The sequence below is a fragment of the Mesoplodon bidens genome (genome assembly GCF_964165515.1).
Source record: "Mesoplodon bidens genome assembly, chromosome: 7".
In the NCBI taxonomy this organism is placed as follows: domain Eukaryota; kingdom Metazoa; phylum Chordata; class Mammalia; order Artiodactyla; family Ziphiidae; genus Mesoplodon; species Mesoplodon bidens.
In genome coordinates this window covers 107,112,943-107,140,262 of record NC_138164.1, presented here as the reverse complement: position 1 = coordinate 107,140,262, position 27,320 = coordinate 107,112,943, and the positions used below count along the sequence as shown (strand labels likewise).

At 55.4% G+C, this 27,320-nt stretch overlaps 1 protein-coding gene across 2 annotated transcripts; it reads right to left on the bottom strand.

Moving 5' to 3' along the window:
• INCENP (inner centromere protein) lies at nucleotides 1-27,320 on the bottom strand. 2 transcript variants are annotated; one of them, XM_081240573.1, is made up of 18 exons: nucleotides 27,220-27,320; nucleotides 23,977-24,127; nucleotides 23,449-23,562; nucleotides 21,842-22,635; nucleotides 17,614-17,665; nucleotides 16,727-16,784; nucleotides 16,532-16,649; nucleotides 15,404-15,455; nucleotides 14,838-14,955; nucleotides 14,632-14,766; nucleotides 7,538-7,647; nucleotides 7,343-7,463; nucleotides 6,839-6,961; nucleotides 5,436-5,566; nucleotides 3,709-3,787; nucleotides 3,419-3,526; nucleotides 2,034-2,184; nucleotides 1-530 (listed from the first exon to the last, which is right to left on the bottom strand). In XM_081240573.1, exons 2-18 carry the CDS (start codon nucleotides 24,114-24,116, stop codon nucleotides 316-318), a joined length of 2,619 nt encoding a protein of 872 aa, XP_081096699.1. In that variant the 5' UTR covers nucleotides 24,117-24,127; nucleotides 27,220-27,320; the 3' UTR covers nucleotides 1-315. The 2 variants fall into 2 exon arrangements, with proteins under 2 accessions (XP_081096699.1, XP_081096700.1); XM_081240574.1 differs by having other exon boundaries at nucleotides 21,842-22,632.

Below are 27,320 nucleotides of genomic sequence, written 5' to 3'. Positions count from 1 at the left end.
TGAAGGAATAGACTTTATTAATCTAGCTCTCAAACACTAGAGGCTAAAATTCAGCTGAACTCTAACAACCTATTTACAGAGTGCTGTCAGCAGACCAGGCACGGCTGGCCCTGGGTCTTCCCCGAACACCCATCAAGCTCAGCCTCCCAACAGGCCAGAGCTGCTTTCCCCCTGCAGCCCACAGAGGAAGTTTATATACACTTGACCGAAACCTCAGCGACAGGATACCAGGCAGGATGGCACCAGACCAACAGAGACACAGACATATAGACACAGATGAAGGCTGAGACTGCTGAGCAGGCCCGAGGGCCTGGCTCAGTGCTTCTTCAGGCTGTAGGCCAGGCTGCCAGGGACCCTGGTGCCCTGCAGGGGCGGCGAGTTCCAAACGGCAGAGCTGGTGCGCTTATGGTAGCGGGGCTTGCTCTTCTTGAAGATGTCCTCCAAGTCCAGTGGCAGAATGGTTCCGAAGAGCTCCAGAAGGTTCGGGGGGTGGTAGTACTGGTGGATGATGGCCTGGCTAAGCTGGGTGCCTGCAGGAGGACACCAAGGACTGGGTCACTGCCCTGGGGCTCCCCCTGCCCCCCCACAAAGAGCCCTCGGCGCCCTCTCCACCTCAGCATTCCTTCACCTCCTGTCAGATCAGCTCCTCTCAGGGCCCTCCTCCAGCCGCCCCCCTCCGCCCCCCACCAAACACTGATAGCCTCTCGCTGCACGCTCCTACAGCTGCTTTCCAGCGACTCATGTGAGCCAGGCGCTCGGCTGAGGTCACTGCATGACCCCCTCATCCCCACAGCCACCTCGGAGGCCGGCCCTCTAGCCGCCCCGGTTCACAAGGGTGAGATGTGCCCAGAGGCACACAGCTGGAGACTGGCAGAGCCGGGACTTAAAAGACAAGTCCAGCTCCAGAACCAAAGCATCTGATGCCATGCTCGACTGCCTTAGTTGGCTACTCATCTCATCATCACCACAGCCCCACGATGCCTGGTGCAGGCTGACACTGCCGGTGGCTCAGAGCCCGGCCAGCGAGGCTGAGGAGGACCCCGGGGGGTCGGGAAGCAGAATGTGTGCCCGGCACTTGCCCTGCACCAGGCCTTCCTACGCTAACTCACTTCATCCTCGATAGCCCTTCTCAGTTGGGTGCTCTAAGCACCTCCATTCCACAGATGGGAAAACTGAGTGAGAGTTTAAGTGGGCTGGTAAAAAGGTCAAGGGCTCCCCGGCCACGCTGACCCCTGCCCGCTGCCACCTCTGGAATGACTGGATGTTAAGGAGACGAAGTCAGATTCCAGTCACTGTGGGGTTCAGATGAGGTGAAACTCACAAAGCAAGCTCTCTTCTGTACAGTGCTGATCCCCTCCAGGGTTCTGGGCCCTTCCTCCGGGGAGTGAGACCGCAGCCTGCCCCGATCCCAGCTCAGCCAACTCTGTAAGGCAGCCGCTGCATGCACTGGCCCTGCTCACTCCCCGCAGGCCTTGCACCCAGGCCTGAGGTGGCACCTTCACACTTACCCACACTCCTGTTTAGAGGCCTGTAAACTCAGTGTCCCATCCTGCTGAGCCTCAAGTAACCCCATCCCCATCTCCAACTCCTCCTCCAGCTGGCTGGAAACCCCTGCTCCAGCTCTGTGCACTGCCAAAACCCTGCTACTCTTAGCTCTATTCCCACCCCCAGGCAGCATATTTGGGTCCCTGTGGCCTGCTGGGTGGGACTCCAAAGGGGCAGCCAGATAGTCTGAGGTGGAACACCCAGCACCACGCCTGCCAGCAGATCGCTGAAATCTAATGTATCTGTTGAGAATGGAAGCACCCAACGTCATAGGTCTGGGTCCTCAGATGAGCCCGCTGGCCACAGGGCGCCCACCCTTCCCCAGGCGCATCCCGAGGCCCGATGCAGACTTGTCGGCCAACGAGTCAAGCTGCCAGCTCATGGGTACAACGGGCTCCTGACCCCCGCAGCCGCTGGGCCACCCCCTCCAGGGCTTGAAGTCACAAGTGGGGACCCGGCTCTCCTGGGGAGCTCTGGGCCCTGCTCACCTCTGGCCCAGTTGGGGATGGGTTTCCGGGGATGGGCCTCGTCATCCGTGGAGTCATCACTGTTCAGATCCATCCCGTAGTTATCCGGGTTGATCTTGGGGGGCGCCCTGTGTCCTTGTGGAGTCATTTGATATGAGGTACAAGCTGGGGACTGGAAAAGATGAACAAGGCCTTCAGCTGCCTGCCCTGCAGGCAGGCACCTGCCGCTACTGAGGGGCATGCGGCCCTGGCCACCTCCCCTCACTTCACGTGAAAAAAGGAAAAAAATATTCAGGGGTCGCTTTTTAATTAAAAAAAAAAAAATCACACCACATACATGACTCCATGTCTCCCTTCTTCATGTGAAAGTATGTTGTGAACATCCTTCTAGGTTAGTGTGTCAGTGTGTGTCCTGTGACCCGCAGCAGGGCACTTCACTGGGAACCCCATAATGTGTAATTTAACCATGCGGTTCAGCTAACTTCCAAGTTTTCAACATCTTAAACCGTGTTGCAATGAAAACCTTATATTACATTTTGTTTGTAACAGCATTAATAGCCTAAATGCTTGTCATTAGGGACTGGTTAAAGACCTTCTGGTACCACTAACTGGAACACAGCGGTCAAAAGTAAGAGATTTACAAGCGGTGAAACAGACAGACGTCTAGGATACATTAAATGAAAAGAAAAAAATGAGAAAAAAATCAAACTGCCAAATGGTATGTGTTGTGGACTAAATGTCTGTATTCCCCCCCAAATTCCCATGTTAAATCCTAACCCACGATGTGATGATGTTTGGAGGTGGGGCCTTCGGGAGGTACTCAGGTCATGAGGGCAGAGGCCTAGTGAATGGGATTAGTTCCCTTAGAAAAGAGAGCTCCCTCTCCCCCTTGGCCATGTGAGGACGGCCGTCTGTGAACCAGAGGAGGGCTCTCATCAGACGCTGGATCTGCCAGCGCCTGGACCCTGGACTTCCCAGCAGGTCTGTCGTTTAAGCCACCCAGTCTAGGGTAGTTTGTTGTAGCAGCATGAACAGACTAAGACAGTATGGATAGTCTGTGCCCATTTAAAACTCTGTATATGTGTCTGTGAGAGCAAGTGTGTGTATAAAACGTATTTATACGTAAAATATAGAGAGATATACACCAGACTTAGACTTTCCCTCTGGGGGTACCTTTCTTTTGCTTTTGCTTTATATTCTTTTATAAAGTTTAGTTTCTTTTCTTTTACGACAAATTCTACTTTCAGAATAAGGAAGAAGACATATTTCAAAAATAGTAAAAAACAACTGGGCCAACCGTATCCTTCCACCTTATGGTCCTAATACACACAGCCCGTGCCTCCGGCTACCGGGAAGAGAATAACGAGAGCCAGGGGGCCCTCTCCACCCTGACGCCCGGGCCGCACCTGCACGTCCACGGTCACGTTCAGGCCTTTGCTGGCCGCCGCGGCCTCCCTGGCTTTCTTCTCCTGCTCCTCCTGCAGCCGCTGCTCAGCCAGGCGCTGCTGTTCTTCCTGGGGCGACCCGGCGGACGGCGGGATGTCACAGACCACGTGTGCGTTCTCCCCCCACCACCACCAACGCCGCGCAGCGAGGCAGGCAGGGCAGCTCCTGCACCAGGGCCCCTGGACCAGGCCTCCCCAGCCCAAAGCTCAGCACAGACCCCGTGGGAGCCACAGGCCTGGCTCCCCTTTACCTTTTTCTTCTTCTCCTCCAGCTCCCTCTGCAGCCGCTCCTTCTGTAGCCGCAGGGCCTTCTCCCTCTCCTGCAGCTCCCTGAGGACCGAGCAAGAGCCTGTCAGGGCAGGAAGCTGAGGCCCGGCCCCGTTCCATCCTTGCCAGGGAAGCCAGGCCCCTGGCACACGCCGTAGAAGAGGAAATGGCAGGACGGGCACGCCAGCTAAGAGCCAGCAGCTGTGCTCGCGCCCAAGGGGCTAGGAGTGCACAGCCGAGGGTGGGGGAGCACTCAGCCTCGAGGCCCACCAAACTGGGCCCCCGCGCCTCCACACCACTTAGATCTCTGTGCATCAGTCTTGCCTGCTGTACAATGGGGAGCATAACACCTTTCCTCCAGAGCTGCCACGAGAACAAAATGAGGTCATCTGAGCTACCGCCACTCGTCCTGACCCACAGGCCAACACCCGGCCCCAAGCCTGACACGAAGCAGGGAGGGGCCGTTCACGGGCTCAGAGCCACCTCCACTTACTCGCTCATGACCCTGAACAAGTCACGGAACCTCTCTGGATCTGTGTCCCCCTCCGGGAAGTGGAGCAGCTGGTACCCATGCTGCAGGTGTCTTCAGGTGAGGATTAAACGAGGAAATACGTGGAAAGCGTGTGGCTCGGTACCCACCCAAGCTGCCAAACGCTATGACCGTCGCCACCCCCCGAAGCCCCTGGCGCTGCCCGACACACATCCAATTCTAAAGCCACATCGGCTGCCACCCTCTGTGCCCCTCCCAGACTCCTGTCTCTGACTCTGCCCACAGGACCAGGGACCCCTTTGGGCCAAACAACACGACGGCCCTAACGCAGTCAGCCCTCTGGTTGTGACCCGCCTTCTTCTCCACTGGGCCTGTAGCCACCCACAAAGACGGACACGGAAAAAAGTGCTGCCTGGTGTTTCCCAGGGGGTGGAAGCAGGAGAGAGGCAAGGCCTGGGCCTGGGCCCACCCGAGAGTCTACACGCACACGGGCAGACTCTGCCTCTGCACACAGGCAGACTCCCACATATCTCCTGGCCAGTGGTGACGGAGGCTTATCCTCCTCAGCATCCCCAGGACCCAGCACAACCCGGCACAGGGACTGGCCTTGGATAAAGCGCTTGTGGAACTAAACGTGGAATTCTTGCCTGTCGCAGAGACCACTGCCTCTGCGAGGGCTCATCTGCCACGGTCCCCAGTTGGGGGAGGCGGGACAGTCGGGAAATGTTGGTGGGGGACAGCCCGAGTCATCACCAGCCCCAGAGGAGCACGCGCGGTGGGCACGAGCCAGGGATGCCGAAGGCCCTGCAATGAATCACAGCACGTGGTGGCCTGACTCTCCCCCGCAAAGGCCCTCAGTGGCTGCTGAGAAATGCTGGCTCGTCCTGTGGCCCCCCCGCCCCCTTATGTCAGCTGAGAAAAGAACGAACCAAAGGGCTCAGCTCATCCGGTTGGAAGCAGAACAGAGACACAATCCCGAGAGACCCTGCCCGTTACTCCTTGAATCTCCAGCAGCCAACACACCACGTTCGGGTGGTTCGCCTTGTCTGGGGCCAGGAAGAAAGCCTGTCCTTCTTTTCCAAACTCCTGAGTGAAGGCGGGAGCTGCCTCTAGGTGACGGCTACATCTGTCTCTCAGCCACACACGCGCACAGGAGGGCGGCTGACGTGACGGCAAAGTGCTGCAAGGTCACCTGGGGGCCGAGCCTCTGGGACGCCTCACCTCTCGGCCTGGAGCCTCTCCTGCTCGCGCTGCTCCGCCAGCCTCTTAGCCTCGGCCGCCTTCCGCAGCCGCTCCTGCTCCTCCTCCCTCCTCCTCTGCAGCAGCTCCTGGTGGCGCCTCTCCTCCTCCTCCTGTGACCAGAGAGCAAGGTCAGGGTCCGCAGGCCAGCCTGGGCTGGAGAGGCGAGAGCGGGTCTGGGAGGGAGGAATGGGGGGTGGGGGGAGGAGCGGCTGGCCGGAGGGCCTGTCCTTCCCAGCAGCTCCTCTCGCGTCAAGAACAGCGGGGGATGACTTCCCTCGTGGCACAGTGGTTGAGAGTCCACCTGCCAATGCAGGGGACACAGGTTCGAGCCCTGGTCCAGGAAGATCCCACATGCCGCGGAGCAACTAAAGCCCGTGCGCCACAGCTACTGGGCCTGCGCTCTAGAGCCCGCGAGCCACAACTACTGAGCCCACGCACCACAACTACTGAAGCCTGCGCACCTAGACCCCGTGCTCCGCAACAAGAGAAGCCACCGCAATGAGAAGCCCGCGCACCACAATGAAGAATAGCCCCCGCTCGCTGCAACTAGAGAAAGCCCGCACAGCAAGAAGACCCAACGCAGCCAAAAATTAAAAAAAAAAAAAAGAACAGCAGGGGCTGAGCCCAGGGACACCCCGTACGAGGCTCCATCCACAAGGACCACTGCAACCGGCTTGAGGAGCGTCTTGCGACAACTTCTTTTGCTGCAGCAGCAGATTTAGTAGTTAAGGGTACAGACTGGATGGAGCCAAACTCATGAGCTGGGTGACACGAGGCGAGTCACAGAAGCCTTCTGGCCTTGGTTTTACCCTCACTGATAAAATGGGGACAACAGTCACGCCCACGCCTCCTAAGACTGCTGAGTTTATACACATGACGCACTTAGAACAGTGCCTGGCACAATGCAAATACTCCATAAATTTTAGCCATTAGTCTTATAACCCCCTAATGCCAGATTTGTGTTCCCTAGAGTCATAAGACCGACAGTTCCCAGGAAGAGGTGGGCCCGTAGTCTTAGAGGCAGAACGTTTAATCCTCACAACAACCCTATCGAGTAGATACCACTGCTACCTGAAGGAACCAAAGCACAGAGAGGTCAAATAACCCACCCAGGGTCACACAGCTAATAGATGGCAGAACTGAGATTGGAAGTCTGCCTCCAGAGTCCCTGCACTTAACCCTCAAGCTGCTGCCTCTACAGAAAACACACGGCGGGTCACCGTCCCCGTCCCCACCTCCATGGCCTTTGTTAAAAACCTCCTTGTGAGCTCAAGGCAGCAAAACCCACCAAGATCAACCCAACAGAGGTGGGTGTGCCCAGCGGTCCAGGGGCACGGAGGCAGTGCCGTCCTCCTCCTGCCGCGTGAGCCCGACGCGCGTACCTGCTGTAGCCACCTGAGCCTCCGCGCCTCGTCCTCTTGCCTCCTGCGCGCCTCCACCTCCTCCATCTTCTTGGCTGCCGCCTTCTTCTTGGCCTTCTCCTCGGCCAGCCGCTCCTCCTTGGCCTGCGGAGCCCACCCACAGACGCCCATTGGAGCAGCCCCCCGACACTCAGCCGTACAGGGTGGGGCCCAGTACGCTGCGGGGTAGACACTCCATGTCCCTGGGGCCCCGGCTTGCTCCCCACAGCCCGGGGGAGGGGGCACCCGGGAGCCAGTCCTGCCAGGAGCGCAGGGCTGTGCTCGGTCCCGGGCAGCCCTTCCACCCTCCACATGGCTCAGAACAGACCCCACGGCCCACGGGCGGCCAGGAGAGGGATACAGGGCATCAAACCCGTAACTTCCCGACAGGTCCAGTCCTAACCCTCGGGCCACCCAGTGTGACGGGCCTGGGTCCCGCCAGGGCACAGCGCACGGACGCTGCTGCCCACAGCCCGAGGCCTGCACCTTCTCCGTCTTCTCGTCGATCTGCGCAAACTTCTGCTCGATCTGCTTCTTCTTCTCCTCCTTCATCTGCTCCACCCGTTCCCGGGCCTGCAGCACCTTACGGAGGCGCTCCTCACGCTTCCTGCGGGCACAGCGTGGTCACAGGGGCCCAGCAAGGCCGCGGGAGACGGAGTGGGGGGCGGGGCGGGCACTTACAGCTTCACCTCCTCCAGCCGCCGCCGCTTGTCCTCCTCCACCTTCTGCCTGCGGAGCTGCTCGGCCTCCTCCTTCCGCCGCAGGTTCTCCAGGCGCTGCCGCTCCTTCGCCTGAGGGGGTGGCGGTGGGGGAGTGAGGGCAGCCCCGCGCTGGGCCAGGACGACCCCAAAGGCCTCCCAAGGGCCTGAGTCACGAGTGCCCTCAACTGAGCCCTGCCGAGGTGTGGGCGACACAGAAGTCAGGCTCAAGCCTGGATGATTCAGAATGATCTGCTGAACCAACTAGTACTTTTAAAAGTTGTTTTTGAGATTATTATGTAGCCACATCACAAGAAGTTTGGAAAATAAAGGGAAAAAATGCCATCCCTAATCTACCTCACCAGCCTATAGTAACCTCTGTTAGCAGAGGTTATAACTATATAAAAAGTTATATTTGAAAAAAGAGTTAAGAACGAGGGACTTCCCTGGTGGTGCAGTGGCTGAGACTCCATCTGCCAATGCAGGGGACACGGGTTCAAGCCCTGGTCCGGGAAGATCCCACATGCCACAGAGCAACTAAGTCCGTGCGCCACAACTACCGAACCTGCGCTCTAGAGCCCACGAGCCACAACTACTGACCCCGCGTGCCTAAAGCCTGCGCTCTGCAACAAGAGGAGCCGTTGCAATGAGAAGCCCACGCACCGCAAGAAGAGTAGCCCCCGCTCGCCACAACTAGAAAAAGCCCGCGTGCAACAACAAAGACCCAACGCAGCCAAAAGTAATAACAACAACAACAACAAAAAGAACCCGATTGGGAAGGGACAGAAAGGCAGCTTTGAAAGTTATGGTTAATGTTCGATTTAAGGTGGTGGCTGGGTACACGTGTGGTAATTGTTTATTATTATGCTTTATAAGTGTTATGAGTGTATACATACACACACACACACACACACACACACACACACTGTGTATCGACTCTTTCCTAACGGTTGGAAAAAAAAGAAAATACCATCAAATGCTAACAGAGGTTACTATATACAGGCTGGTGACATAGATTAGGGATGGCATTTTTTCTCCTTCATTTTCCAAACTTCTTGTGATACGGCTACATACCAATTTCAAAAACAACTTTTTAAAAGTCTTAGTTGCTTCAGCAGATCGATGCTGGTACCTTCCTCCTCCACAGGCCCAGAAAGCCCCGGGGGCATGGCCATAGCAGTAGGCAACCAGCAGGACAGGCGGGGCCTCCAAGCCCTCCCTGGCCAAGGACGAGACTGGTGCTTTACCAGTAACGGTCAGGGGATAAGGGTAGAGGCTGCGACTTGGACCAGAGGCCCACCCCTCACCCCAACCTGGCTCCCATTAGACACCACCTCTGGGCTAAGCCACCCATCAGCCTCCCTCTCTCTGTACTAGGTACTGTCCATTTCTCCTTGGCCACTGACCTTGACTGCAGATTTCCCACCTAGAAATCTGGCCCCGAGGTAATACCATCCTAAAGATGGAGAGAAGGGCTCCGGTTATGGGTGAGATGGAGTAGACACTTCCATCTGTCTCTCCCACTACATGTGGCTGTATAACCTAACAGAATGCACGGAGCAGTTATTTGAGGCCTCTGCAAGGTAAACAGCCGCAGGCAGACTGGGGAAGGAGACCAACCTTTGAAGCATCACCGAACCAGCAATGAGCTGAATGCTTTTGTTCCCCTCCAGCACTAACTCAGTGAAGCCTGAGACCCCAAAGAGATCACCGAGGTGATGACAGAGCTCCGGGAAGAGCCCTCTGGTTCTGACTCAAAACACTGTGGTTTTTTCCCTCTTTTCTCCCTTCTCTCATGCTCTGGCCCACAAGCAATCCTGTGGCAACAGGGACAGCAGCAGTTACTGGAACCTGCAGAGTCAAAACTCAAGGAGGAGAACCTTCCATGCCACACTATGGAGCTGTGATCCCAAAACGCTGGGAAACACTGTTGCCTTTCTTTCTGTCTCCCAGCCGGAGGCCCTCCACGTGGTTAGGGGAGCACACCGCAGAGCAGAGTAACTAAGGGCCCAGCTTCCTGGCTGGGGGGCAGAAAGGGGGAGCCCCAGAGAAGAGGAAAGTACTGGATAGATTGAGAAAGTAATACCATAAGGTTTTTATGAACTCCCGGGCACAGCACCAAACTGGAGATGTTTGGATTTGACCCGAACTATCACACCTGAAACTTTGAGAACTAAACCCACAGGCCACCTGCCAGATCCCAGACGGACCGCTGACTGGCACACCCATGACAGAACCAAAGAGCACTGTAAAGGCTTTGAAATCTGCACGGACATTGGAACCACAGGCCACAGAAAGCAGGTTGGAACCACAGCCAGAACCAGTGGGTTACTGCTAAAGCAAACTATCAACAGTCTCCATAAGATTTAAACAAGACCCTGAGTCTCCTAACATCATATCCAAAATGTGCAGGCGGCAAGCCAGAATTACTAAGCATACAAGGACCAGGAAAATCTCAACTCCCACGGGAAAAGGTAATCAACAGACACCAATGCCAAGATGTCCGGTTGGAATTCTCTGACAAAAATGCTCCAACAAATAAGCACAGCGCTCTTAAGACAACTGGAAAAACAGAAAATCTCAGCAAGCAGAAGATGTAAAGAAGAAGCAAATGGCGATTTTGGAACTAAAAATGCGATAACTGAAAAAAAAATTCAGTGGATGGATCCAAGAGCAGAATGGAGAAAACAGGAAGATAAATCAATAAAATTTATCCAGTCTAAACACAGAGAGAAAATATACTGAAGAAACATTAACAGAGCCTGAGGGAACTGTGAGATGACAACCAAATTTCTATGAGGAGTTCCCTGGTGGCCTAGTGGTTAGGATTCTGGGCTTTCACTGCAGTGGCCTGGGTTTAATCCCCGGTTGGGGAAGATCCCGCAAACCGTGTGGTGTGGCAAAAAAAAAAAGTCTATGAAATGCTGAGAAAAAAACCCCAAACCTTGAAGAAATAATGGCTGAAGATGTCCAGATTTGCTGAAAGATATAAATCTACAGATTCAAGAAGGTCATCAAAACCCAAACAGGATAAACCCAAGGAAACTCATGTCCAGCCACAAAAGAATCAAACTGCTAAAAACTTAATATTAGGGCTTCCCTGGTGGCGCAGTGGTTGAGAGTCCGCCTGCCGATGCAGGGGACACGGGTTCGTGCCCCTATCCTGGAAGATCCCACATGCCGCGGAGCGGCTGGGCCCGCGAGCCATGGCCGCGGAGCCTGTGTGTCCGGAGCCTGTGCTCCGCAGCGGGAGAGGTCACAGCAGTGAGAGGCCCGTGTACAGCAAAAAAAAAAAAAAAAAAAAAAAAAAAAAAAAAAAACTTAATATTAAAAAAATGGGAAAAAAATTCTGAAAAGCAGGCACCAGAAGAAGAAAGACACACATTATCCATCAGGGAGCAATGATTTGAATGACTGGGGATTTCTCATCAGAAAGTATGGAGGCCAGACGGAAGGAGCACATTTTAAGATTGCTAAAAGGAACAACTGTTAATCCGGAACTCTACCTATATTCAGTGAAAATATCCTTCAGAAATGAAGGGAAATAAACTTTCTCAAATAAAGGAAGACTAAAGAATTTGTTGCCAGCAGACTTCTTCTCAGAGAATTGCTAAAGGGAGTTTTTCAGACAGAAGAGAAATGATACCAGAAGAAAAGGTGAAGCATCAAGAATGAAGAACAACAGAAATGACAAATATCTGGGTAAATATCAACAGACTTCTTTTCCTCTTGAGTTTCTTTAAAATGTTTGACAGTTGAAAGCAAAAATTATTCTGCTGGAGTCATCGATGTATGGAGATGGAATATGTAACACAAGGATCACACACAGTGGGAAGTCAAGGCATCTATATATAGGTGGTAAGGTTTCTACATTCCAATTCAACTGATAAGATACCGATGCTAAAGTGACTGTGAAAGTTAAGTATGTAATGCCTCAGAACCATTAAAAACCCTCAAAATGATATAGTCCAAATCGCAAGAGACAAATTAAAATGGAATACTAAAAAAGTCAAGGGACCCCAAAAAAGGCAAGAAAGGGGAAACAGAAGAAAAAAAACAAAGGTAACAGCCAGCAATAATAAAACAGTAGACATAAATTGAAACATACCACTAAATATATCAAATAAGACACTGTTAGATTTTAAAAAGAAACAAAACCACCACCCTGACTCAACTATATGCTGTCTACAAGAAACTGACTTCAAATGTAATGACTGAGTTCAGAAGCATTATGCTGAGAGAAGCCAATCTCAAGAGGTCACATGTTGTATGATTACACTCATGTGCCATTCTCAAAAAGACAAAACTATAGTGATGAAGAAATCGCAGTAGGGGTGGGGGAGGGAGCTTTGTGGGGTGATGGAACTGCTCTGCACCCCAACTGTGGTAGTGGTTACATAAACCTATGCTTTCACAAAGTATAGATTTCACCGTATGATAATTTTTAACATAAATTTTACTGTAAAATGTTTTATTTATTTATTTATTTTTTGTGGTACGTGGGCCTCTCACTGTTGTGGCCTCTCCTGTTGCGGAGCACAGGCTCCCAACGCGCAGGCTCAGCGGCCATGGCTCATGGGCCCAGCCGCTCCGCAGCATGTGGGATCCTCCCGGAGCCGGGCACGAACCCGCGTCCCCTGCATCAGCAGGCGGACTCTCAACCACTGCGCCACCAGGGAAGCCCTAAAATGGTTTTTAATATAAAATTTTTTTTTTAAAGATGGAAAGAGAAATGGAAAGAGAGATGATCATGAGTCATAGAAGTCAAGCTGGGGTAGGAAGCCAGGCTGGAGGAGGATGCTGGCCTTTGGAAGGACCCCTCAAGGAGGAAGCAGGTGGCCTTTTGCTCTCCAACCACACGGACCCAGGGAAACCCAGCAAGAGGCCACACCGCCCGCTGGCCTATAAGGAAAGCACCTGGGAAACAAAGGCCACGTGGCACCCAGAGCGCTCACCACCCTCTCTTCCTGCCCCCAGACTCCTGCTCTCAGCAGGGCTCAGCAAAACAGGCTTTTGTCCTGAAGCTTGACTATTAGGATTTCCCAGCCCAGGTCAGAGAATTTATCCTGTTGCACTGTGAATTTTATAGGAGAAAAGAGTTTCTTAGGTCATAGAATCCGTGCTTCCTCTCTGCCCCAACCTTGGAAGGTGGGCTGCTCCCCAGGGGCCACCATCAAGCCCAAAGCAGAGGGTGGGAGGGATCCAAAAGCTTGTGCAGCCCCTTCTACCTCCAGGGGTCTCAAATGAGCAGCCTCTCTGCCATCCATCAAACAACCACTTCATGCCGATCCACGTGCTGGGTGCTTGACACTTGCTACTACTCCCTGGTTTATCCAATCTTCCTGAATGAACCTGTCTCCACACTTTGTAGCCAAGGAAATTTAGGCCCAAAGGTTAGGAAACCAGTCCAATGCCACAGCGACCTACCTAGGTAGGTCCCCTGGCCTCCTGAGGACTGTCCCACCCGCGCAGATGTCGCATGCAGGGACCTGGGCTCCCCAAAGCAGGAAAGGGCAGCTTCCTGAACCTCTTGGTCATTCCTGCAAGGCCCCGATCAGTCTGGGTGGGGCACAGGTAGTTCCTTGTAGGAGGAAAAAGTCCAAGGCTGGTTCACTGCTGTGGGCCCAGGTGCCTCGTAGGGCCCTGGCACAAAGACAGTTACATAAGGACCACACAGCCTGCTTGCTGGCACGTTGGATGGCACGCCATGGCCCTGTCCACCCAGATGGGACCAGTCTTCTTGCAGGAGAGGCCAGTTCAGGACCTGCCTGTCCAGCTGCTGGGCAGCCTCTTGATTTGCCAAGCTCCATGGCAGTGCTGCCGAGGCCCTAAGACCCCTGGCTGGAGGCAGAAGCCCTCCAGGTAGGTGGCCCTTCAAAGCGCCAGTGGACACTAAAGGACTCAGGGGGATGCAACCTTGCAGCTGCTCGGGAGACCCTGGGAGCTGGGACTGTGGGCCGAGCAGGTCCCAGGACCCCGTGGCTCCTTGCAGGCAGCCGGCGGTCCAGCTCAGCTCTGGGGTATCTGAGAAGAGAACAGCTTCTGTGGCCTTCTTTCTGGAGGATGGCACTGACAGTTCCACCGTTACCCATCAGACCCAGATCTCCTTTCCCCACTGCCCTAACCCTCAAGGCAGCAGCTTAGGTCTGCGATCCTGTAAATCTCGGTGGCCTGGGATCAGAGATGCCTTGTCTATTCTCTTTGCAGCCCCAGACCCTGAGGGCAAGCCCGGCACCGGGGAGGTGGGAGGGACGTGGCTGGGGGGGACACTGCAAGATGTGGCCCTGGTGACCCATCGCAGGTCACACCCCCTCTGCTTCCTCCTGCCTGGGGACCAGTCGCAGGTCACACCCCCTCTCATCCTCCTGGGCAGACTCTGCAGAGGGAGGACACCGGCTCCAGAAATGCTGGGCCGGCGGGCCAGCCAGCCAGCAACTCTAGCTCACCCCCCACCTCCCGGCCCCCTTAACGCTCTCACGGATGATGTTAGTGCCTCTACAAGTGGTGTCAGTTTTGCAGGGACAGGGCTACAGCGGGTAAGTGCTGGGTGGAGCTAGGTTACAAGCACAGGGAAAAGCTTTACTTACAACAAAGCTGCACTGTGGAGGAGAGGAGACAAGGAAAAAGCCAAGAGTTAATGCCAGGTGGAGGGCATCCTGAAGGCACCAGTGAGTCTGCTTGGGGTCTGCGCCCTCTCCCAGAGCCACCACCTCCTCTCACGTCACCCAGCCCTCATCCCCAACAAGTCAGCGTCCACGTGAGTCCCTCACCTTAACTACTCAGGCCGCCGCCGGGAGGGAAAGGGGGCGGTGCCTGGGGATGGATGGCCATGGCGCTGGCCAGCCAGGCCAATTCTGCCACTTCCCAGCCCCGGATCCCAGACCCGGGAGGTCACCCTGAGCCGGCCGAGCCTCTAGGCTGCAGTGCAGAGCCCAAGGAGTCAGGACAGTCCCCAGATGTCGAGGTAGCCCAGGGCCACAGAGGCTCAAGCTGGTCCTTGACCAGTGCCAGGTCACACCCGCCTTGGCTCCCAGCGGCCTGGGGACACGCTGCAGCCTTCAGCCAGGCCGCCCTCACCTTGGGGTCCACGCGCAGGGGAGTGTTGCGCTTCATGAAGGATTTCACGCTGCTGCTGTGAGGGGTCGAGGTCGGGGTCATGAGCGTCTGGTTCCTCTGCACGGTGTGCAGGAAGGTCCGGAGGGGCCGCACCACCTGCAGAGGGACCAGGGTCAGAGCTCGGGGTCGGGGGGCAGGGGGCGGAGGGAGGGCAGATGCACACTCACCTTGCTGGCGGGACAGGGCGGGGAAGGGGTCTTGCTCTTGGGGGGCTGCAGCTCCTCATCCTCCAGCTGCTGCTCTTCGTCCAGCTCACTCACAGCCTGCTTGTAGCTGCGCTTCCTCCTGCCGGCGTGCGGGTGCAGCAGCGTCACAGGGCCTGCCCTCGCGCCCCCCCAGCGCCCCCCGCTACGCCCCAGAGAAGGTCCCCCTTGTGAATGGAACTGGGCCCAGCCCCCGGGACTCCAGACTGAAAGGCACTGCACAGGTGGGGTCTCCCTGACCGACCCCCTGCCGTCCAGTCAGAGGAAGGGGAGTGACCAGTCCAAGGTCACACGGCCAGGAGGACACAGGAGGATGGGGGTCTGGGATCCCGTGGCCCACCCCCAGGCCAGGCTCCTCCCACAGCCTGAAGCCACCTCTGTTAATAAGTGAGAACGCCAGTCCCCACCCCTGCTGAGAGGACACGGAGGCCCCTGACCACACGCCCACCCTTCCCGAGGGAGGACTCAAGGTTCGTGCCCCTCTGGGCCCCTCAAAACGGTCGCCTGCACACGCCTTCCCACATGCAAACCTGACACTCTGAGGCGGCTCCTTGGGGCCATCTGCTTGGTCAGTCTTGGCCTCTGTGGAGAGAGCAGTTTCAGGGGGGCGATCGGGAGAGCACAGAGGGGTCAGGGGAAAGCGCCCACCGGCAGCGGCTGAGGCAGAGGCGAGGCTCTCTTCCCGGCAGACCCCAGGGTAGCCAGGAGCAGAAGCATCAGGCTTAGCACCGCCTGGCCGTGACCCCTCTGTGGACACGCAGAGCTGGCATGCTGCCCGCAGCCCGCAGACCCCTCGCCGCCATGCCTGGCCTCTGGGGCGAGAACAGGACAGTCCCATCGAGGTGGCCCTAACCACATCCCACCCACCTCTAACACTGAGAGCCAGGGACAGAAACCTATGGAAGCTGCAAGCTCTAACAGGTCCCTTGAGTGGCTTCGAAATCCCACTCCTCCCGGCCCTTTCAGCTGGGGCTGGCACAGGGGCGGGGGCCTCCTGAGCAGGGTCAACACGTGGGGTGTGGGTCTGTATGTCTCATGTCGCCGCCAGGAGGAAGCGCCGACCTCTCCCCCGGCTCTCCGACACTCTTTGCTCCAAAGGGTCCCGGCAGCCCCCTGGGGCCTATGGGGCTGGCATGGCCATTGCCCTAACCCCGTCCAGCAGCTGGGGGAGCCGAGTTCAAGATCTCACGGCTATGGTGCTCCTCCCACCAGGGAGATGCAGGCCAGGCCCCAGAGCCCACAGCTCCCACGCCGTTTAGCCAGGAGACCCAAAGAGGTGAGAAGTGAGCCAGCGACAGTGACAGAACACGAGGCCAGGTGTTCACACCCCAGGACACAGTTCCTCCTGCCCACCCCTGGAGTGAGGCTCCAGGCCTTGACCTGGCACATTCACAGTTAACACCCCAATTCAGGTCCCACCCCCAGCTTCCTGCACCAACCAGCCATGGCCACCCAGTGGCACTCGGCAGCGGCTCCAGCCAAAAGGTGGGAGATGAAACATGCAGACTCGAAGATCGCTGCACCCTGGGTCTCATTTTCCCTCGGCCTATCAGCCCAGAAAAGCGGGCTTGCCTCTCCTCCAAGAGAAAGTCAGGCCGAGGCTACCACGGCCTGCATGGCCTGCATGGCCCTGAGGGTCTGTAGGTCAGGAGACTCACCCCGCCGCCCTTCAGAGGGCGTTCCCTGGCCACCGGCTGCAGGCTGCAAGCCGGGCGTGCTAATGGCGATCTTGGTGGCACTGCAGAGCCGCAAGGCGCTGCCACTGTTCTTGGGGACCTATGGGAAGAGCCACGGCTTTAGGGGTCTGCACATGGGACTCGCAGGCCCGTCCCTCCCTGGCCTGCCTGTCTCACCTCCGGCTCAGCTGCCTCCTCTGGCTCAGCTTCCTTGCTGGGCTCCTCCGCCGTGGGGCTGGAAGCAGAGCAGGGGGCACTGTGGGAGCCGCCCAGCCCAAGCCTCCCCGCAGGAGCCCCTCCCCTACGCCCTGGGGTAGCGACCTAGGAGGGACCGGAGGATGGGAAAACAGAGCCAGGGGCTCCATGGTTTAAGTCTGCGGCCTGGGCAGACGAGGGGTGACAACTTCTGAATTTGGCTTCACTTATATTCCATCAGGGCCTTGATTCGGGAGGTCGGCCCTTTCCCAGCTCTGTCTCGACCCTTTTGGCCTGAATGGACCACGTCTCTTTTGAGGCCCGTTCTCCATTCACCGTGGGGCCGGCAAAGTCACCGGTCTCCCCATCCCAAGCACTGCCCCCCTGCTCCAGAGCAGGGAGTCGTGGTGGTGGTGGAATAGTTTTAGTGATGGCAGGACGTGGCCTCCAGGAAAAGGAGCGCTGTTTCAAGGCAGTGCTGGGGTGTAAGCCTGGAGCAGGAAGCACCCCACCAACCCCCATGCCACCCACCCATCTGAACTGGCTCCTCATGGCTGCACTGGCTCATCATTGACAAAGCAATGGAGCCCAGGCCCCAGGGTAAGGCTTGGAGGGGTCAAGGCCAGGCCAGGACTGACAAGCAATGTTGACAAGCAATTCGGGAAAACCTGACGCTCGGGTGGCACTGCCTGGTTAAGACTGGGGCAGGGGCAGGGGGCACCGGTGGGCAGCCCAGGGGCAGTCCCTGTGATGAGGGAAGGCTCGAGCACAGGAAACGCCTCCACCTGTGGGGCTCACCTAGAAAGGCCACCCCCCCGTGTGCCCTGCCCAGCCCTGGGAAGGTCCCCAAGCCCTGGAACTGAACTCACCTCACTTTCTGGGGCACCTCGACATTCAGGAGCCTCTCCAGGTAACTGTGGCCTGACGGGAAAACAAAGGAACAAGAGATGCCCTCAGAATCAGCCCGATGCCCCTCCAAGAGGTCCAGGGAACCAGGCTCTGATGGGGGCTCCAGCACTTCTCATCTGCAGCCAGACCCTCTCCACCTGCAGACCCCTCCCTTCACCAGACACAGACCCTCTCGACCCCGTAGACCTCTCCCTCTACCCTGGGTGCACAACCCTGCCGTCAGCACTCCCTCGACTCCTAACACCCTCAACAGATCTGCTGGCTTGATGTCTCCTGCTACCCCCTAGAGGGTAACATGCCCATCTGAGGGCACGTCTTGGCTCCTTCACTGGGTTGGGAGTATCCTGGGAAGAGGGACGATGTCCAGCTCCGAGCCTCCAACTCCCAGCACAGGCCAACACAAAGCAGCTTATTCATTCAACAAACATACGTCGAGGGTCTATTCCATGCACAGGCCCTGGGGACCCAACGGAGAGCAAACCAGACTGGGCCACGACCTGGTCTAGATAATCATCAGATAATCCTGTAACTGACATGTGACATGTGCCATGACAGAAACGAGCAGAGGACTTGAAAAGCCTATGATGGGAAGCCGAGCTGGTCTGGAGGCTGGGACGTAAAGGATAAGAAGGTAAGAAGGTCGTGAAGGAGGAAGGGGAGGGAGGAGGATGTCCTGGACAGCAGTTCTCAAAGTGTGCTCTGGGGTTCCAGAAGTCGAGTGCCCAAGAGGACCCTTTCGGGGGACCCACGAGGTCCTAACTATTTCCACCATAACACCAAAATGGTATCTTCCCTTTTCATGGTGTTGAGATTTGCCCTGAGAGAGTGAAAGCAATGGAGGTAAAGTACGAAGCCTGGGTACCAAACTGCACCCCACACTCGGGACGGAAACGTCTGGTTTCACTTAAGAATGTCCTTGGTGAAGGAATGAAAACTATTAATTTTATTAAATCTAAACTTAAGTACATGTCTTTCTAATACACTATGTGATAAAGTAGGAGGTATGCAAAAATGCCCTTGGGCTGCATAACCAAGTCTCTGAAAAGCACGGGGCTCTGAGGTCTCAGCTGAACTGGCCCCTTTTTTAACGGAATGCTGTTTTTTTGTTTTGTTTGCGGTACGTGGGCCTCTCACTGTTGTGGCCTCTCCCGTTGCGGGGCACAGGCTCCGGACGCGCAGGCTCAGCGGCCATGGCTCACGGGCCCAGCCGCTCCACAGCATGTGGGATCTTCCAGGACCCAGGCACGCACCCACGTCCCCTGCATCGGCAGGCGGACTGTCAACCACTGCGCCACCACGGAAGCCCACGGAACGCTGTTTTTAAGTCAAAGAACACCTGACAAACTAGGGCTAATCAAACCTGGGTATTTGGCGGACATTTTCTTAAAAATGAACAAAGGGAGGCTGTCCATTCAAATAAAAGGAACAGTATTTGTTGCCAAGAATAAAAAACTGAGCCCCCAAAAAAGCCAAAAATAGAATTTTAGAACTTGTATCCACCACCATGAACTTCATAGCTTCCCAATACCTAAAGATGTTTCTGATGAGACCAGAAAGCAAATGTTCTCCTTTAAAAAAATACATAATGAAGTGTGTCGACATCTGGAAGATGTGCATAACTCCACATATTTGTGAGCATGCACAAATTATCTGGAAAAAAAAAAAAGAATATGCACCATTATCTGAAAAGGCTTTTTTAAAGTACTCTTCCCTTTTCCAACTACATATCTGTGTAAGGCCAGATTTTCTTCATATACTTGAACCCAAACAACACAATGCAACAGAGTGAATGCAGAGCCCAGCTGTCTTCTTTTAAGCCACCCATGAATGGGCTCTGCAAAATGCAGAATAACGCCAGTCTCATCACATTTTTGTTTGGAAAACAGTTATTTTTTCTTAAAAAAAAAAACCAACAAAAATAAACCCAACTAACCTTAACAGGTAATTGGCTTGTTACTTTTATATTAAAGTATTAAATAATATTTTAAATATCAAAACAGTAAGTAATATTAATATAAAAATAAAATATTAATATTAAGAATTTTTTAATCTGTCAAGTTAATTTCTAATACAGTAACTGTCAATAGATAGCACCCTCATAATCAAAAGCTCTTTGGGGTCCTCAATAATTCTGAAGTCTGGAAGCAGGGGCTGAGGCCAAAAGTTGAGAGGTGCCAGTCTAGGCAGAAGGAACAGCATCTGCAAAGGCCATGAGGCAGGAAAGAGCAGGCTTTGCTGGGCACAGAAGAAGCCTGGCTCGGCTGGAGCATCTGGGCCACAGGTGCATGGCCAGAGGTTAAGGCTGAGGGAGACAAGGCCGGAAGCAGGGACCTTCCTGGGGTGAGGCAGGCAGGCCTGGAGGTGTGGGAGGGAGCAGAACAGGGCCAGCTCCCACCTGAGGGGTCTGTAGCCAGGAGACAGCTCACATCCCCTGCCTCCCATCCCAGCTCAGGGCTCGCTGATGAGGGGGCAGGAGGGTGAGAAGACGCCCACGTGACCGCACAGCTATTCCACCAGCGCAAAGACTGCTCTGGAATGGTTAAGTGCCACCTGCATGTCATTCAGGCTTCAGAACAGGTCTGGGGGCAGGGAGAAGGCCTGGAGGGGGGTCGAGGGGCACCACACTGGCTCCAGAGGCTCCCCCGAGGCCCCAGGCCTGTTATGGGCGTTACTGGCGGTCCTCTCTCCCCGGCTCACCTCCCCGCTCCTCTGCTGCAGGTGCTTCCTTCCCCTCCCACGGTAACAAGTTACACTCAAATCCTGATATCAAGGGCTGCTTCTGGGGTAACCCAAACTAAAATCCAACCTCTGAGTTGCCCGCCCAGCCAAGCCCCAGGGCCTCGGCATCAGGAAGGCCTCCAGGAAGCCCCCTCTCCCCTCCCTGCTCCACACCCCTGAGCGCCCCGGAGGGTCACCCAGGCCACACCTCCACTGAGCTTCAGGGACCCAGGCCGTCTGCAGTTTTATCATCCAGTTTTGTTTTGATTTAGATGGACTGAGCTGTACCATATCCAAGCACTAAGATGGGTCCTCTACCCACATTCAAGGTAGATGTTCTTACCGTTTAACACATGGGGAAACTGAGGTTCGGAGAAGGGTGTGCCCCAGGCCCCCCACGCTCTGTGTGACTCCAAGGCTTAACCACTGTGTTTGACTGTCTTCCTTCCACAGGACTGGGTCAAAGGCAAATCAAATCAGAAGCCCACCCGTGTGCAGGGCGGGGGGCCGAGCAAATGGACTGGCTTAACAGCTTCTGGATGTCTGATCCAGAAGCATGGGGAGGGCCTCTAGGGTCTCTCCCCAAACCTCCCTCTAGAGTTCCAGGCTTGCCCGCCCCCTTGGGCTCCTGCCCAGGATCAGATTCACACCTGAGGAAATCTCCAAGGCAGGTCAGAATCACTTGGGCCCTTCTGAGAATCCAAAAATGGACAGTGTGCCAGATCGCATGTCTGCACAGGCCCCCGATTGTGTCCCTGAGCCCCAGGCCCTGGAGCAAACCCTTCCCCAGGTGGGGAAGAAACCGGGCCCAGGGAGGTGCCCTCACCTGCCTGACAAGCCCGCCCTATGGCTTTCTACCTGGCCTCCTCAGCAAGCAGCCATCATCCCAGGAGGGACGAAACATGTGGGGCTCTTCCCAATTTAGACTTGGTAGCCTCCTTAAGCCTCAGTTTAAATGTACAGCTGGGCTCAGACCAAACAGTTACGTTAACAGGAGGTGGCCCACAAACATGGTGAATCTTAGTGAGCCTCCGCAGGAAGGGAAACATGCGGGCCCTGGGGAAGAGGCGCAGGTACAAGCTCAGCATGGCATTAACCACAGGGACACTGCGGCCAACGGCCCCAGACCTCAGTTTCCTCATTTGTAAAACAAGAGCGTTGGACCAGATCTGCCCTGTCCAACATGGTAGCCACTAGGTACGTGTGGCAACTTAAATCTGAACTAAGTAAAATGTAATAAAACTAAAAATTCAGTTCCTCGATCAAACGAGCCACATTTTGAGGGCTCAATAGCCATTCGTGGCTAGCTAGTGGCTACAGTATGGGACAGCACAGATCTGGAACATTTACACCACTGCAGAAAGTTCTGTGGACAGCTCCTTGCTAAATGGTCCCCAGAGCCCCTTTGGCTGAGCCAAGCATGAAGGATCACCCTCCGCAGCCTTGCCCAGTGCTGAGCCCCAGACTCACAGATGATGCGGGCGGAGGCGGCCGGCTCTTTGGTGGCCTTCCTGGCAATCCTTCTGCTTGACCTTCGGACGGTGCTCTCTTTGGAAACCAGGGAGTAATTCTGGGCCAGCGAGACCTGGGGGCCCGGGGAGGACGGGGCGATTAGGCTACGCCGCACCGACCTGCGGTCCACACGGGAGCCCGTGGGCGTGGAGAAGTTATCCGGCAGGATGGGAGCCAGCACCCGCTCCCGCCACGGGGAGGCCGGAGAGCTGGGAGAGTCCTGCGGGCCTGGGGAGGTCGCGGCAATTCTGAGCTTGGAGGCGGACCTTCCTGCTCCAACCCCGCGGCCCTTGGGGTCCTGGGGTGTAGTTATCAGGGAGCTCATGGTGACGGACTCCAGTCTCCCGGCCTCTGGCTTCTGGGGTGTAGAGTCCTCCTCTGAGGTCAAGGTCATCTGGGAGGCCGAAGCTGTGGCCGGAGCCGGGGTGGGGGGTGGAGCCTCGGCAGACTGGAGCTGGCTGATGTGCTGCTCAGCGCTCCAGCGCTCGCTGATGCAAATCTCCACCACAGGTACCAGCTGGCACTGGGCCAGGCTCTCCTTGGGCTTCTCGGTCAGCACCGTGGGAGACTCAGGGGTGGGCAAAGGCGTGGCTGCCACAGAGGTCACTGCAGCTGCGGCTGCAGCACGGGTCACCCGCCGCAGGATGGAGCCGTTCTCCCCCACCACTGTGGCCAGCCTCTCCACCTTGTCCTTGCTGCGGAGGTGCCGGGAGCTCTGATGGCCGCTCCGCGTCTTTCTGCGGGACAACCTGCTGGAGGAGGTGGAGCAGAAGCTGAGATGACCCAGCAGGGCAGGGAGGCTCCCCGAAATTCCAGCTGCAGGCACCGGCCTCCCCAGGAGCTGCCAGCTCGAGTGGAGTCTGAAGCGGAGGGCTAGGAGGCAGAAGACCGGGGTTCTGGTCCAGGCTCTGCTGCCTCTAGCCGTGACACCCCGGCTGCCCCTCTCTGGGCCTCAGTCTCCCTACCTGTAAACTGGGATAACGCCTGTCCTCTCAGAACCACTGGGAAGATGAAATTCCCCTAAACCTCCCACTGACCGGGGTCACACTGGGCCAAACACCTTGCTGGAGGCATCACTCATGCTGTCGCCTAAACCACCAGACAGCCGGGAGAGGCAGGGACCAGTATCCTCACTTTAGATTGCAGAAACTTGAGGCTTAGAGACGTGGAAAATTAACCCAAGGACATACAGTTGCTAAGGGGCAGAGCTGGGGTGTGCACCCAAGACCACCTGACCCCCAAGACCCAGCCTCTTTCCCCTGGTGCTTTGCAGCCCATGGTCGTTACCAGGGCAGTTATAACCGGCACAGCAACAGGGTGTTAGGGAACAGCGCCCGGTCTACACCTCTGGTCACTCTCCCCCAAGCAGAAGGTCAGGTTCTCTGGCTTCTCCTACCTCTGGAAGGAGAAGCCCAGATCAAACACCATGCCCACCTCCAACACACACAAGCTCTGGACTCCACGGCCTTGGGTTACTCTTTATTTCCCCTCAGCGGCTCCTTATCTCAGTTAACACTTGCGAATCAAGCTCTCCACGTGGGCCCCAAGCCTCCGGCCCCTCCTACCTTCTCCGGACGGGGTCTCTGTTTTCATCCTGAACATAAGAAATCCGTCTCTTTTTCCGTCGGTTCTTCTGAGAAGGTGTTTTGGGCATCAGCTCGGGCTCTTTGCTGAATTCTCTGTTTGGTACAAAGAGGGTGATGTTCGAGGCTGCCTGGAAACCATGGGTCCCCCTTCCCCACCCAGCCCACCCCCTGCCCCCTTCCTGGCAGTGCCTGGTCAAGCTGGGGTGACCAGCACCAAGCAACCTCTCCAAGGCTGCAAGTGAGTCACCGCAGGCACTCAGGGCTCCGCCCGCCCCCCCCTCCACCCGCCGAGACATGGCAGGGGAGTAAGGTTGCCAGGCAGCCCCACCCTCTGAGGTGCAGCCCAACACCTCCCCCCCGCTTCCCATCACCCTAGCCCTGAGCATCCTGCGCACTCAGGAGGGACCGCTGGCAGCCTGTCTGTCCTGCCTGTCAGGTGGGGAAGAGGCCCCCGCTGGGGCCTCAGGCAGCCCCTGGCGCGTCCCTCCGGCACGGCCCTGCCCGCACCTGGTGAACATGCGCTCAGCCTCCTCCTCGATCTCCTCCAGCCACACCAGGTCCTTGTTGTCCACGTTGCAGACAAACTCCATGAGCTTCTGGTCACAGAGCTCCAGCAGGTGAATGGGCCCTGGGGCTGTCGTCCCCATGATGGCTCTGTCTGGAGAAAGCAGAGACAAGAGGCATGAGGGCTCAGGGCTGGAATCTTCACACTCTTCAATGCCTCCTCCCCATCCCCACCCCACACAGCACGTTGTCCCCAGAAGCCCACAATGACCAGCCAATTCTGGTGTCAATGGACCTCCTTACAAATGGCCTTCTCTGGGGCTTAAAATGACAGGGCACGGCCAACTGCCTTCCTGGATCAGAAGAAACTGTGGTCCCACCAGGTAGGACCCCTTGACCTGCCCAAAGGCCTGCTCTTACCCTCCTAAGGGCTCCTCTCCTACTGCTGGAGGGTGAGTTACCCACGAGCTGACCCCAGGCATCAGGCCAAAGAACATCAAATCCAACTGCCTCTTCAGGAGGCCAGTGGAAGGAAGGGGTTCTGCGTCCCAAAGTAGTGGGTAAGAAAGCGGGGGTCTACAGACAGGCTCTTCTCTAAGAGGCCCCTACAACCCTCTCCTTTGAGCTGAAATGCCCTTGAAACGCATGAGGGAGCACGAGGGGAGCGGATAAGCAATGTCTTGTTTTTAAGAAAACTTGTCTAGAAATATCAGGCAGTGGAAAATACAAAGTTAGTTTTCTCTTAATTTCCTTTAAAAAAAATTTTTAAATTGAAGTATCGTTGATTTACCATGTTGTGTTAGTTTCAGGTGTATGGCAAAGTGATTCAGTTATACATATATATATATATATATTTATTGTTTTTAAGATTCTTTTTTATTACAGGTTATTACAAGATATTGAGTACAATTCCCAGTAGGTTATCTATCTTATACATAGCAGTGTGTATACCTTAATCCCAAACTCCTAATTTATCCCTTCCCCCTCTTCCCCCTTGGTAACTGTATTTGTTCTATGTCTTCACTTAATTTCTTAAAAAACTAGGAACTCAAAAAAGCAAACAAATAAACAAACAAAAACAAAAAAACAACTGGCAACTCAGATATTCTCCTCAAAACTCAGTTATAAAATCATCACCAAAGCCCCAGGCAAGGAAGAAGTGTTCTCTTCTGGTCATAGCAGGGGCTCAATAAATATCCCGACTGGTGGAATGAATGAAAGAACAAATGAATGGATGACAGTCGTTAGCCACAGTAACAGACTGCATGTCTCATGCCATGGCAGTAACCCACCACCCTGATCTACAACTTCAAAACCAAGAACCACACAGAGCTCAGCCTCCCACCTAAGATGGGAACTCCTGGAAGGAGGGGCTAGGTCACTGACCCCTTACAGAGCTTAATGCCAGGTCCTGGTGCAGCCTCATAGGACTTCCTGGGGGCTGATTTCCAGGGCACACGAGCCTTTGTTCCTTGAGCAAGCTCTGCCTTCCGTCTGGAACCTTCTGTTTCCTATTTTGTGCAGCTCATTCCTCAGGACTTGGCTCTCAGCAACTCAGGGAGGACCTGACCACCAGCTACCATCCTATCCATCAATTTCAATTCTCCGCATGGCACTTGGGGGACTGTATCTGTTTGCTTGCTGCCTGTCTCTGACCACTAAGCATTTGTTCCCTGAGGACAAGCCCTTGTCTGTCTTGCTCGCAGCTTTGAAAGCCCAGAGTATGGCACAGTGCCTGGCACAAAAGGGATACTTGTTAAATGAATTCATCCATCTATCAACTCTATACCTAGAAATAAACATTCTACAGGTACTCCCACCCCAACACATACACATGTACAGGGACACCAAATGAACTCATTCTACACAGGTTAGGGCATTCCTTACTCATCCAAAGGCCTACTCCTAGATGCCAAAGGGAGCACTCATGGGGGCAGGTCCAATCGGGCAGGATCGCAGAGGCTTTGGGCAGAGACAGCTCTGCAGCCAGCCAGTCACCGACACAGCCTCTTGGCTGCCATCCTTCTGGATCCCCCCAGTCCCTCTGTCCCAGAGCTCAGCCCTGGCTAAGGGCAGGAACCCAGTTTGAGGCTAGGAAAGAGAAAAGTGTTAAAGGAAGACAAAACACTTTGTTGCTATGGAAAGCAACAACTTTCTCTTTTTTATTTAAAGTATTTGTTAAAAATGGCAAAATGGGCGAAAGCTCCTTTCACAAAGTGCAGAAAGGTGTTTGGGCTTCTTCCATGAGGAAGTTTGTTTTCAGCAGCCTCAGCCTGGGTATTTAAAAAAGGTCATTGTCATTAGATCAGAGGTGACCCTGTGCAAGGAGGGATCAGTGTTAAGAATGAGGGTCCTGGGAAAAGCAGCAAAAATCTCTCCAGCCCCTGCAAGAACCTGGGCACAAACCCAGAGCCCCCTACTTGCTCATTTTCCTCTCCCAATACTCCTCTCACATCATACACCAGACTAGAGCCCCACAGCCCTCCTTCACAATGCCTGTTCTTTTGAGGGTGCAGGAAGTCGGGCACCTAACTCTGACCTCGCCTGAGCAAAGAAGGGTCACAAGAATTGCTTTCTTTGAAGAGTCCTACTCCGTGCTTGGATGGAGCATCATCTCATTTAATTCTCGCCACAACCTCAAGGAGACCCTTGTGCAGGTGAGCAAACTGAGGCAAAGAGAAGTTAAGTCAAGGGCAAGGCCTGGATGTAAGCTTAACCACAAGCTTTGCCGCCTACTCCATTTCAACCTCGGGAAGGCAGGCGCCAAGTTCTGGCTCTGGGCGCCCCAGAGAAGGCCACTGTCAGTGAACGTGCGTGGGGAATGACAAGATCAGGGGTAGCAGTGGATTCCAGAAATGATCAGTTTAAAATGTTGCTCAGCCGACGGGGGAGGTGTTGAGCGAGAGTTAACTGTACAGAAATGCCATCTGGCATAATTCCGTCACACAACCCGGTCGGTGTGCGCTTCCTGCGCGTCCAGATAGATCAACAAAGGGCCTCCTGGGCACAAAAGAAGGTGCTAGGCACCGGGAGGGGGAAGGGACGGGGTTATTCTCTAGGATGGAGGGTGGGGGTCATCTCTGGCCCCAGGACCAAGGCAGGTCACCTCGTCACTTGGAAGAGGTGACCCATCCACTGCCAGGCCGCAACGGGGGTAGAGGGTCACGCCCCCGGTCCGGGGCTGGAGGAAGGGGTAACAAATCGCTAACTACCCCCCACCCCCGCCGGCCGCCCGCGCGCACTCACTCGACTGCACCGCGTCTCCTAAGTGCTGCTCCGATCCAAGTCCGGCGACCTTCCCAGCACAAATCTCAGCCCGCCCAAGTACCACCGCTCCCGGCCTCCAA

Excerpts from the sequence above, each read along its gene's own strand:
- INCENP (XM_081240573.1), bottom strand. The coding sequence starts at position 24,116 with ATGGGGACGACAGCCCCAGGGCCCATTCACCTGCTGGAGCTCTGTGAC. Across the intron at positions 16,785-17,613 it reads GAGGTGCCCCAGAAAGTGAG|CCCCACGGCGGAGGAGCCCA; the intron begins GTGAGTTCAGTT and ends CTCTGCTTCCAG. Across the intron at positions 2,185-3,418 it reads ACGTGACCGTGGACGTGCAG|TCCCCAGCTTGTACCTCATA; the intron begins GTGCGGCCCGGG and ends CATCTTTTCCAG.